The following is a 12678-nucleotide window of genomic DNA, read 5'->3' on the forward strand; positions in this document are numbered from 1 at the left end:
GGAGGCCGTTCCTCCCAATCACGCCCCTCCAAGTGTCACTGTCATTACCCACATGGGCGTTGAAGTCCCCCAGGAGAACAACGCCTTTGACTGCCGCCCGGATCTCTCCGCACCCGCCCCTCATGGCTCCTCCCGCAGGTGGTGGGTCCACGGGAGGACGGCCCCACGTCGTTCCTTCGGGCTGGGCCCGACCGGGCCCCGTGGGGAAAGGCCCGGCCACCAGGCGCTCGCTGCCGAGCACCCACCCCAGGCCTGGCTCCAGGGTGGGGCCCCGGTAACGCCAGTCCGGGCGACGTAACTGGCCTTGTTCTTTTCTTCTTCATGTGAGGCTTCTGAACCGCTCTTAGTCAGACCCGTCTCCCAGGACCTGTTTGCCATGGGTGACCCTACCAGGGGCATGAAGCCCCCGACAACATAGCTCCCAGGATCATTCGGGTGCTCAAACCCCTCCACCACGTTAAGGTGGCGGTTCGGGGAGGGGGTGTCGCTCTTCTGACTGTGTCAAATGATTCGAAGCAGTGTGTCATTTTCAGTGCAGTCGTCTCAAAGTGGTTCAATGTTTCATGAGGTTTCGGTTTTACCATCACTACTCCACAGTGGATTTCCTTCTACAGGGAACGAGTGGAGGACAGAGGAGCCTCTTAAAGAAGAACTTACAGGTCTGTGAGAGACACAAATCTTTGTTTGGAGGAGACCAAATATTTATTTTACTGAGGAATTTAACAATGAATTCATTAAAAATCCTACAGTGTGATTTCCTGGATTCTCTCTCATCTTTTTAAATGGCAGAACTTGCACAGTTGTGGCTGAATAAATCCTTTTTTGTCCGACTGTAGGAGGAGGACAGGGCAGATCACAGTCGCTCCTCCCTCTGCTCTTATCAGGAAATAGACTGAACCAGGAAACACTCGCTCTGCATTTGCTCAAGGGCACCTCAACGGCTCCGAACCCTCAACAGGTCAGTGTTTATAGACCCTTTAGTACTACTACTACTGCTACTACTACTGCTACTACTGCTCCTCCTCTGTGACTGTGAGTCCTGTCCCTGGTCCCTCTGCTCTTCTCTAATAATAATAATTTAATTTGACTAAAGTTAAATTCATTCTGTTGTTTATGTAAAAACTTATTTGGTTTAATTCAACATCAGTTTTGTTCAAACAGACGAGGGACTGAAGTGTCTCTGTGTGTCAGATGCCCTCCCTGTGTGTCAGATGCCCTCCCTGTGTGTCAGATGCCCTCCCTGTGTGTCAGATGCCCTCCCTGTGTGTCAGATGCCCTCCCTGTGTGTCAGATGCCCTCCCTGTGAAGTACATGTGATTGTTGAAGTACTTGCTCTTTTCTTATCAGGTGTTTCTGCCTCTGGGAGAGTTTAAAATGTGAACTTTGAACAGAATCGTCCCATTAAAACATAAAACACAAATCTAATGTCAGTGTCACAAAGATCATGATCTGATATTCCCACAATAAAAATGTATTGGATGAATCTGACAAACTCAAATGAGGGACCTGGCGTTAAAAAATGCAAATAAACTGAGTGGGTGGGTGTGTGTGTCAGATGCCCTCCCCGTGTGTCAGATGCCCTCCCCGTGTGTCAGATGCCCTCCCTGTGTGTCAGATGCCCTCCCTGTGTGTCAGATGCCCTCCCCGTGTGTCAGATGCCCTCCCTGTGTGTCAGATGCCCTCCTCGTGTGTCAGATGCCCTCCCTGTGTGTCAGATGCCCTCCCCGTGTGTCAGATGCCCTCCCCGTGTGTCAGATGCCCTCCCTGTGTGTCAGATGCCCTCCCCGTGTGTCAGATGCCCTCCCCGTGTGTCAGATGCCCTCCCTGTGTCTTATTCTGTGTCAAATCTGTTCATCCTGTAGTTTAGACGTCCTCTGTGTCCTGCAGTATCACAGCAGCCTTCAGGGGGCGCCTAAGCCTCTCTCTGCTCTGTTTCCTCTGGAGCGTCTTCTATTTGATGTAAAAACTCTGTGTCATTTCAGAGCTAGCTGGTTAGCATAGCTAGCTTCATGCAGGGTCGTCATGGATACAGAAAAACAAACTGCTCAAATGACACAATCCAATAGTCCTTAACCTCTGACCTTTGACCTGCACAAGCTGCACTTCTGAGTTGATCCAAAAACTTCAAACATTTAAAATCTGCTCAGTGTGTGAGCCAGTCAGCTACAAGAGCACTTAGTTACATTTACTTGAGTAACTTTTCCAGCAGCACTTTTACTCGTACTCGAGTCATATTTGTATTGAAATAAAAGTACTCTTACTTGAGTAAAAGCTTCCTCTTCCCTCTGTGATTCTACGAGTGACTTGAGTTTTATGGAACAATCTGAAATGATTTGAACATGTGTTTCCTGCAGCTCAGATCTGATGGAGGATCATTTTTTGTGTCTGTTCTTTGAAAATACCACATTTTGTTCATTATTTAATGTTTTGTTCTTCAAATTCTGAATCAGATGTTACGCCCGACAGTTACTCTTTCAGTTACTCTTACTTCAGTAGTACTTTTCACAAATACTTTTTTACTTGAGACACACGGACAGGATAAAAAGTGACCTTTTCTCCAGAGTTCTAGTTCGAATAGTCACAACAGTGTAATATTCAGGACACTGCCGTGTTTTTGAGCTGAAATGACGTTCTATTGTCTAAAAGAAATATTGTTTTTATTGTCGTCATGGTAACCGTGTTGGACATTAGTCACCACCAAACAGTCTATGGTCACAGCACTAACATATTCTTCTAGTCCAGTCTCACCACATCCTCCTGAAGCCTGACAAAATAAAAGCTCTTCACCTCTTTCCTGTCACAATAAGAGTTTTCACTTTGAAAAGACTTTAGTTTGATAGTAACTATTGTTGGTTTGTTTCAGACATGTCCTCCACCAGTGAAAGGAGCTCTGAGGAGACGTTCCTATGCTCCATCTGTCTGGAGGTGTTCTCTGAGCCAGTGTCCACTCCATGTGGACACAACTTCTGCCGACGCTGCATCTCTCAGGTCTGGGACACTGATGGGCCCTGCACATGTCCTCTGTGTAAAGAGGTGTTCCACAGCAGACCACAGCTCAAGGTCAACACGCTCCTGAAGGAGGTGGTCTCAGGGTGTAACCTGGAGAATAACGAGAGCAGATCTATGGGGGGGATGCCCAACTTTAAAGAGGTCCAGTGTGACGTGTGCTCTGAGCCCAAGCTGAAGGCCCTCAAGTCCTGCCTGGTGTGTCTGTCCTCCTTCTGTGAGAGCCACCTCCAGCCTCATCTCACAGTCTCTGGGCTGAAAAGACACCAGCTGATGGAGCCTGTGGAGAACCTGGAAGACAGGATGTGTCCCACACACCAGCGCCCCCTGGAGCTCTTCTGTGCCACTGATGAGAAGAGCATTTGTGTGATGTGCTTTGCTCTAGAGCACAAGAACCATGAGTTTTTGTCTCCGGAGGAGGTGTGTGAGCGCAGGAGGTCCTCTCTGCTGCAGACTCAGGCTCAGAGCCAGCACATGGTGGAGCAGAGGAGGCAGAAGATCCAGGAGATCCAGAGCCTCCTGGAGCTGAGTGAGACAGAGGCCCTCAGAGAGAGGGCTGTGGGGCTGCAGGCCTTCACTGCTCTCATGCAGTCTGTTCAGAGGCGTATGGACCTCTTCTTAGAGGAGCTCCAGGAGAAGCAGAGCCGGAGCCACAGACGAGCCCAGGATCTGGTGCGGCGGCTGGAGCAGGAGATCTGTGATCTGGAGCAGAGCGGCGCTCAGGCCGAACGTCTCTCACGCTCTCATGACCCCCTCCACTTTCTACAGCGCTGCCCTGCACTCACGCCCCCTGCTGGGCTTAAGGAGTGGAGCAGCGTGAGCTTTGAGCCGGAGACGTGTGAGGGCAGTGTGACCCGGGCTCTGTCTGAGCTGGAGAACAGTCTCTCTCAGGAGTTTAAAGAACTGCCTTTAAGATCAGAACTCCTCAGAGTGCAGCAGTGTGCGGTGGAGGTGACTCTGGATCCAGACACGGCTCATCCTAATCTCGCTCTGTCTGAAGATCTTAAACAGGTTCATGACACTGATGTGGAGAAGCAGCTCCCAGATTCTCCTCTGAGGTTTGATGAATGTGTTAATGTTTTAGGAAAACAGAGTTTCTCTTCAGGCAGGTTTTACTTTGAGGTTCAGGTCAAAGGGAAAACAGACTGGGATTTAGGAGTGGCCCAAGAGTCCATCAACAGGAAGGGAAAGATCAATCTAAGACCTGAACATGGAGTGTGGTGCATCACCTTAAGAAACAAAGATGAGTACAAAGCTCGGTCTTCTCCTTCTGTCCGTCTGTCTCCTCAGACACCTCCTCAGAAGGTGGGGGTGTTTGTGGACTATGGAAAGGGTCTGGTCTCCTTTTATGATGCACATTCTGCAGATCTCCTCTTCTCCTTCACAAACTGCAGCTTCAGGGAGAAACTGTTTCCATATTTCGGTCCCTGTTTAAATGACGGAGGATCAAACTCTGCTCCTCTGGTCCTCACTGCAGTGGAGACTTTGAGCAGTGACAAAGTACTAAAGTAAAAGTACTGCACTTAAAGAGGAGTATTACACTTCTATGGAGTATTAACTGTTAACCAGTGGAGGAAGAAGTACTCAGTTTAGTTACTTAAGTAAAAGTATTAAAGTACCTGTTTATAAATGTACTTAAAGAGTAAAAAGTTATTTCAAAAGTATTTCTTGCAGATTTTGATCTAATAAATCTCCAAATGTGTCGTAACGGGTGTGTGTAGCGGACCAAGGGATGCAGACTCGGGGCAGATTTACAGTATTTATTGTAACAATTGAACAAAGTATGAACAGCGGGTGATCCGGAGGTGAGCAAGTGAGCAGGAACACAGGAAACACAGGGACCGGGGACATGAAGGGACCACAGGATGACAGGCAGACCAGACAGGCATAAGGCAGAGCGGGCAGGAGACATCCGGGGCCGGAGCACGACAGGAACACAGGGATGACAGGAACGCAGGCACGACAGGAACAAGTGAGGACGACAAACACAGCACAAACAGGGTGAGTCCAAACAGACGATCTGCTCTTATCCATGGCAGGTGTGGTGATTAGCCAGATAGACAGCAGGTGCGTGCGGGAGGAGCTGAGAGCTCCGCCCAGCTCCAGGTACAGGCAGGTGAGGGAGGGGGAAGAGCACACAGGGAGGAAAACCAGGAGCGGACAGTGCGGATCATGACAAAATGTCGTGATTTTAATTTTGTCCAACAAAACAATAAATCAATGTTTTTTTTCTCATGTTTTATTTGTATATTTTGTGTTAAAGTGGAAGAACAAAGTAACTTCATAAGACAAAACCTGCGAGAAATACTTTTACTTTTTACTCTTTAAGTACATTTATAAACAAGTACTTTAATACTTTTACTTAAGTAACAAAACTGAGTACTTCTTCCACCAGTGTGTGGAGCACGGGTGATGTAGACTTGTGGGCGGAGCCTCGTACAGGCTCGTACTGCTCACTGTGGGAGAGATCTCTAGATTACTCAAACATGGACGACATGTACAACCTCTTCAGGAACAACGTGAAAACATGATGATTTTACACAAAACCTCCTCTTTAAGTATCATTTTGAGGTATCTGTACTTTATGTACATTTTACTGTATATACTTTTTACTGTGTGTACTTTTTACTGTATTTACTTTTTACTGTGTATTTTGAAGTGAACTGTAAAGTACCAAGTTCCTTAAACTTTGGAACCTGAGAAATTTTAAGGACAATAAGAAAAAGTTCATCTGAATCTCTACAGTGATGTAAATAAACACTTATATGACAACTCTGTGTGTCAGATGCCCTCCCGTCCTCCTGTCTCTGTGTCAGATGCCCTCCCGTCCTCCTGTCTCTGTGTCAGATGCCCTCCCATAAACTGCACTAAACACAGTGTGTTTTTGGTGATTTCAGTGTCTTTACACTCAGTCTTGTTTCACTCTGACTCTACTGAAATATATTGAATAAAACATTATAATGATGTTTAAATGTCGTCCAAACGCTGTCACACTGTCACTTTAAGAGCCTTAAACACACTACTGTGCACTGATATGAAATAAACACAAGTGGACTTACCCTGGAGATATAAATCCACATCTTAAATACACTAAGATGAACAAGAACGTTTACTACACCTGCATTTGAGTCGGTTCTGTCTGGAGCACAGTCTGATCTATGTGTTTACGACATATGACCTTGTAGTAGGTTATAAACAATGGTACAAAGGCACAGAGGACCAACTGTCAGTGCATTTATTCTGTTCTTTAATATGATTTATCTCAGAGCATTTTTGAACGCTGTGTTTGAGTGTATTCATGTGTCGTACACTTGTGCTGTTAAAGGCACAATTTTAGGAGATTTTGAACCAGCAAATGATCCATAAATGTTGAGATTATCTAGAATCTGAACCGGGACAATAAAGTGCAGCTTAAGCTTCACATTTCCAAACTGTGTCCTGTTGAGTCTGTAGATTTGACTCTGTCCCATTGGCCTAATATTTGTTCTTATGTCTATTACCACAATAAGACCCACACAATCTTAACAGTTTGGACCAAACAGTGACCCATATGCCAAACTGGAGCGGCACGAAGACCTGAGGGGCCCATGAGGATCCAGAAGTGTTTAGCCGAGTAAAGCCACAGCCACATAAATCACTGGATGATAAACAGAACTGTGTAGAACCAGAACTATGTAAAAAAAACAAAAAACAACAACATGACTTTCTGGTTAAGTCTCTTTTAGTCCAATAAATGTAAACAGTTTGAAATAGGTTCACATTGTCTGCAGTGAGTCAGACCTGTTCACGGTGGAAGTTGGACTCCACCAGGGCTGCCCTTTGTCACCGGTTCTGTTCATTGTTTTTATGGACAAAATTTGTAGGTGAAGTCAGGGGTCGGAGGGGGTCTGGTTTATGAACCACAGGATCATCTCTGCTGCAGATGATGTTGTCCTGATGCTTCTTTGAGTCAGGACCTGCAGCACTGGGGCAGGTTTGAGCCGAGTGTGAAGCGGCTGGATAAGAATCAGCTCCTCCAAATCTGAGGCCATAGTTCTCGACCGGAACAAGCCCCTGAGCCCCGCACCTGAGCCCTGCACCTGAGCCCCGCCCCTGATCCATTAACTTAAGTGACCAAAATTGAGCCCACGTCTTCCTCTGCTGATGATGAGCCCTGGTGCAGCGGCCTAAGAAGCCCCTAGGACTGTGCACTGTGAGCTCATTAATGGGGACGTGTGTCTTGGGTGTTAGTTTTCACTCTAACATTTGGCTTAAGCGAACTAACAAACTCCTTAATCTAAGCAAAGATTAAAGTAAAGCTCCAACTGAAGAGTACCACAGCTTCTTTAAGCCTGGCATCTGTTTATAGTTCATATTATTTGCCAAAACCCAACACTTTAAAATCCACTTGAGCTCATTTAAGCTGTTATGTTTAGTTTAGTTTACCTTTAACATGCAGTTATATATTTAAGTGTAATTTTCTAAAACTAGAGCTTTTTGTTTATAAAGGTTGAATTATTCATTATTTATGTTTACATGTCGTACTGCTGTGTTTCAGTCAGTAGGTGGAACCATTTTTGGGCAGTTAAATGTTCAAATTTAGTTTTGAAAAGTCATGTGTTGTTTTTATTTATGTACCATTGTAAACTGAAGTACTTCTGATATTCACTTGTTCAACTTTTGAATGTGTTTTACATTGTAATTACAAACTTAAGTATTTGTTGAAATGTTTTCACAAAATATGTAATCACTATTATATTATATTCATTTGTATTAATATTATTTTTGGAATACATACTTGTATTGTCACTAATTACTATAAAATAATAAATGTTTAGTGCAGCAGTGTTTCTCCGTGTTATTTTAACACATCCATGTTCTCTATGTGCTTCTTGGATCATCGGCCAAAGTGAGGCCTGTTGGGGAAATATCCAACTTTACAAATAAATGTTTATACTAGTTAATACTTTAATTTATTCAGGAATATGGAAAGTAAATGAAAACATTATTTAAAAGCAGAAGAAGCAGTAGCAGTAGTAGTAGTAGTAGTAGTAACAGCAGCAGTAGTAGCAGTAATAGCAGTAGTAGTAGCAGCAGTAGTAGTGCAGTAGTAATAGTACCAGTAGTAGCAGCAGTAGCAGTAGCAGCAGTAGTAATAGTACCAGTAGTAGCAGTAGCAGTAGTAGCTTATCATCTCATATTTTGACTTTTGGACATTATTAAAGCTGGTCCAAGTAACTTTTCTGGTGCAGGGTTTTCTGTTAGTGCTTTGCCCTAAACGCATTCATTAAATGTATCCATCTTGCGTTTATTCAGTTACGTGTGGTTTTATTGCTCAAAATTAACTTTAAAGGGTCCGTATTATGTCACTGTCTGATCTGTGTTATAGACGTCATGTGGTAAAACAGGAAGTGCTCCACTGTGTTTTTAAACTTCACTAGAATCATTTGTATGATTCAGCCCTGGAAGTGCCAATCTATACTGCACTAAAGGTAAAAGTTATCTGTTAGCTACAAAACTACCACATCATGACATCACAAGGTAGAACAGAGCATTTTGAGCTTTGGAAATACAGACTAAAGTGTAAATGTGTAAATGAAACAAAACACAACTCCAGTTATGTTTTTGAAGACGTGACGACATAACACGGCTAAAAGCTACAAAGTCCATTTTGCGTAATATATGGTAAGGCAAGGCAAGGCAAGGCAAGTTTATTTGTATAGCACAATTCGTACACAAGGTAATTCAAAGTGCTTTACAGAATAAGAAAGACATTAAAATCACACAAATCAAACATAAATAATCACAAATAATCATCATAAAATCAACATTAAAACAGAAGAGTGCAGAATAAAAACCTTTCAGTCGTCTGTACAGCTAAACAGAACCGTTTTGAGCCTGGATTTAAACATTGTCAAAGTAGAGGCCTGTCTCACATCTTCAGGAAGACTGTTCCAAGTTTTAGCTGCATAAAATTTAAACGCTGATTCCCCATGTTTAGTCCTGACTCTGGGCACCAGCAGGAGGCCGATCCCTGAAGTCCTCAAATTGCGAGATGGTTCATATGGCACTAACATGTCGGAGATATACTTTGGACTTAGGCCATGGAGAGACTTATACACAAGCAGAGCTGCTTTAAAGTCTATTCTTTGAGCTACAGGAAGCCAGTGCAGAGACCTGAGCACAGGACTTATGTGCTCATACTTCCTGGTTCTAGTCAGGACCCGAGCAGCAGCATTCTGGATGTACTGCAGCTGTGTTAAGGCTCGTTTGGAGAGGCCAGTGAGCAGGCCGTTACAGTAGTCTAACCTACTGGAGACAAATGCATGGATAAGTCTCTCTAAGTCTGGCTTTGACAGTATACCTTTGATTTTTGCAATGTTTTTTAGGTGGTAAAAAGCTGCAGATGTTATTGATTTGATGTGGCTGTTAAAGTTCAAGTCTGAGTCCATTATTACCCCTAGATTTCTAGCCTGATTTGAAGGTTTTAGAGAGAGAGACTGGAGGTGACTGCTGACACTTTCTCTATGTTTCTGTGGGCCAAAGATGATAACTTCAGTCTTGTCTGAGTTTAGCTGGAGAAAGTTGTTTTGCATCCACACACTGATCTGTTGGATGCAGTGGCAGAGTGAATCCACTGGTCCATATTCACCTGCTGCCAGTGAGACATAGATCTGAGTGTCATCTGCATAGTTGTGGTAAGACACATTATTGCTGCGTATTAACTGGCCTAATGGCAGCATGTAGAGATTGAACAGCAGGGGTCCCAGGATTGAACCCTGGGGCACCCCACAGGTCAGGGACATTTTATCTGATATACATTTTTCAATTTCAACAAAGTACTCCCTGTTTTCTAAATAGGACTTGAACCAGTTTAGTGCCGTACCAGAGATGCCCACCCAGTCCTCCAGTCTCTGTAAGAGGATCCCATGATTAACAGTGTCAAAAGCAGCACTCAGATCTAACAGGATCAAGACTGAGACTTTGCCTGCATCAGTGTTCAGGCGGATGTCATTTGTCACCTTGATAAGAGCAGTCTCAGTGCTGTGGTGGGTCTAAAACCTGATTGGAAAACATCAAAGGAGTTGTTCATTTCAAGGAAGTTAATAAGCTGTTGGTAAACAACTTTTTCAAGGACTTTGCCTAAAAATGGCAGATTTGAGATCGGTCGATAATTGTTCAATATTGTGGCATCAAGACTGCTCTTCTTTAGGAGAGGCTTGATAACCGCAGTTTTCAAAGCACTTGGGAATGTTCCAGATTGAAGTGACATATTAACTATGTGAGTGAGTGGTGACAGCAAACTGTTGAGCACAGACTTTAAAAATTTAGTGGGTAGCACATCGAGGCAGCATGTAGATGAACTCAGACTGGTGACAATCTCTTGGACAGTTTTATCAGTTACAGGTGTAAAGTGAGTCAGCTCTAAGTGTCTAGGTGGGTGCTGGGTTGTTATTTGTGTTGTGGAATTTATGGCGTTTTTAATACCCTGAACCTTGTCATTAAAGAATACTGCAAACTCATTGCACTTAGATGTGGAAATTAGTTCTAACGGCAGTGGAGCTGGGGGGTTTGTTAATCTGTTTACCGTTGCAAACAGGATACGAGAGTTGTTACAACTTCCAATAATGTCAGAAAAATACCTTTGCCTTGTTCTACATAAACTGTGGTTGTACATGTGCATCTTTTCTCTGTAAATTTCATAATGAACCTGGAGCTTTGACTTGCGCCATTCCCGCTACGGTAGGATTTTTAAAACATGCCCTCTCTATGAATAGGGCCTCCTCTCCATAGATCTGACCTGTAACTTGAGCTTGTGTCGCCCACTACCTACTACAAAGACAGACACATTTAAGGCCATACAGTGAAACATTCTAGGTAAAGCACATCTCCATGGAGACAGGTGGACTCATCAGAAGGAACAGATTAAACTCACACAACGGAAAAAGTGAAATCTTGGTAAGATATAGAAACTTGAAATAAGCTTAAAAATACTTATTTTTTACTGATAAGATTTTTTTTAAACAATATTGTCCTGCAAGAATATTCTACTAGATTTAAGATTGTAATACTTATCTCAGAAAGTATCTAGGCATTAAGTTTTCAAATCTGATATTAAGTATTAAGAGTCTTAAAACAACTATTCATCTAATTTTAAGATGTTTGACCAAGACTCACCACACACAACTGTTTTTTCATAAGTCAATATGTTATTGGACTAAAGTCTAAAATCAAGAATCACAATCAGTGAAATATTAAGTTTTCACATCAAATGTGCTGTTGATCTTTCATGGATGTTCATGTGTTCCATTCAATCACATGAACTATATCATAATAATATCATAATATCAAACAGCCAATACGCAAGTCACATCATGAAAAGAAACTGTCCAAATACTGTGCAGTTCATAACATCTTCAAGGTAATATTTAACTTGAACATATGTTTGACAACTACTGTTTATGAAATAACAGGAAGTGTAATCCACCAGCTTCTGTCTCCACTAACACAGTGGGATCTGCTCGACTAGAGCAGCTTCTGTTTCGTGAGCAACATCCTTATATTTCTTTAAAAAGAGTGAATCAAGCCCCATGAGTCCTTTGCTCTTGAGTTAGACAGTGATGAAATCATTTAGCTGACTTTGTCTTCACACGATGAAGGTCCAGTGCCTCCACCTGAGTGGAGGATGGGCCTCCTGTGTCGCCACAATCCACGGTCCCAACAGAAGCAGATGCAGCAGCTCTGGGTTTGATACATCGCACAGTTCTAAGATGGAAGAGATAAAATAATTGTTGAACATCTACAGTTGGGCTGACCTTTACAGTGGCCGGTGCTCCAGATGAAAGTGCTTTATCAGTGCAAGTGTTTGTTAAGTTTGATAGGGCCATTTCCCATCCGCTCTTTCCCTGATAATTTAACAATACACTTCCATATCATTTTACTGTTACCTTTAGCCTGTTTAATGATGTCTAAGAGAAAATCCACTTTTGCCTTTCTTAACTGACCTGTGACCTTATGTCTAAGGCTTTTAAAAGTCCATCGATCTGTACTGAGTCTTGTCTTGAGATACTTTTTTAAGGTGGTATCTCTTTCTTTCATTAAAAGCCATATTCCTTCCTTCAGCCATGGGAGAGATTTTTTACTTTTAAATTTTCGTGGTTGCGTTTTTGTAAATGTAGAAATAATTTGGACAATTGAGTTTTTAAGAGTATTGCACGCTTCCTCAGGATCCTGACCGCTGACTAAATCAATTTGGACAGTGTTTTTTATTTCAGTATCTAATAGCTCCAGGTCACGCTTTGGAATAAATGAAATATACGTCTTCTCTCTATTTTGATTTCTATAACGAGATTTGGTAAGTTTCCTTGAGACTAAGGTTAGATTATGGCCCGACAGACCTGTTATCTCCTTATCGCCATGGAGAATGTTCCAGAGTGTGGCTTTAACGGTGTATTACGCAGGTGACACGCCACCTCTCTTTTGTAACTTTCCACCTGCAGAAAGTTACACACTATCACTTTAAAGAACGGCTAAATTAAAAACCATACTGCAGAACATTCCAGGTAAAACAATAGCATCTCCATGGCGACGGACCCCACAGCAGAAAAGTCACATAAAGCACATTTAAGTCAGTCCAAAATCACAAAGAGTTTACAAACCAAAGGACTTACGACAAATATTCTGACATTAAAG

The 12678-nt window shown here is 43.0% G+C and overlaps 1 protein-coding gene across 1 annotated transcript; it reads left to right on the forward strand.

Annotated features, from left to right (window-relative positions):
• Positions 1–2754: 2754 nt before the first annotated feature.
• LOC117370159 (E3 ubiquitin-protein ligase TRIM21-like) lies at positions 2755–5179 on the forward strand. Its single transcript, XM_033965539.2, has one exon. The coding sequence runs from the start codon at positions 2866–2868 to the stop codon at positions 4516–4518; it is 1653 nt and encodes a 550-aa protein (XP_033821430.1). The 5' UTR covers positions 2755–2865; the 3' UTR covers positions 4519–5179.
• The last annotated feature ends 7499 nt before the right edge of the window (positions 5180–12678 follow it).

This window comes from Periophthalmus magnuspinnatus, chromosome 4, assembly GCF_009829125.3.
Source record: "Periophthalmus magnuspinnatus isolate fPerMag1 chromosome 4, fPerMag1.2.pri, whole genome shotgun sequence".
Classification (NCBI taxonomy): domain Eukaryota; kingdom Metazoa; phylum Chordata; class Actinopteri; order Gobiiformes; family Gobiidae; genus Periophthalmus; species Periophthalmus magnuspinnatus.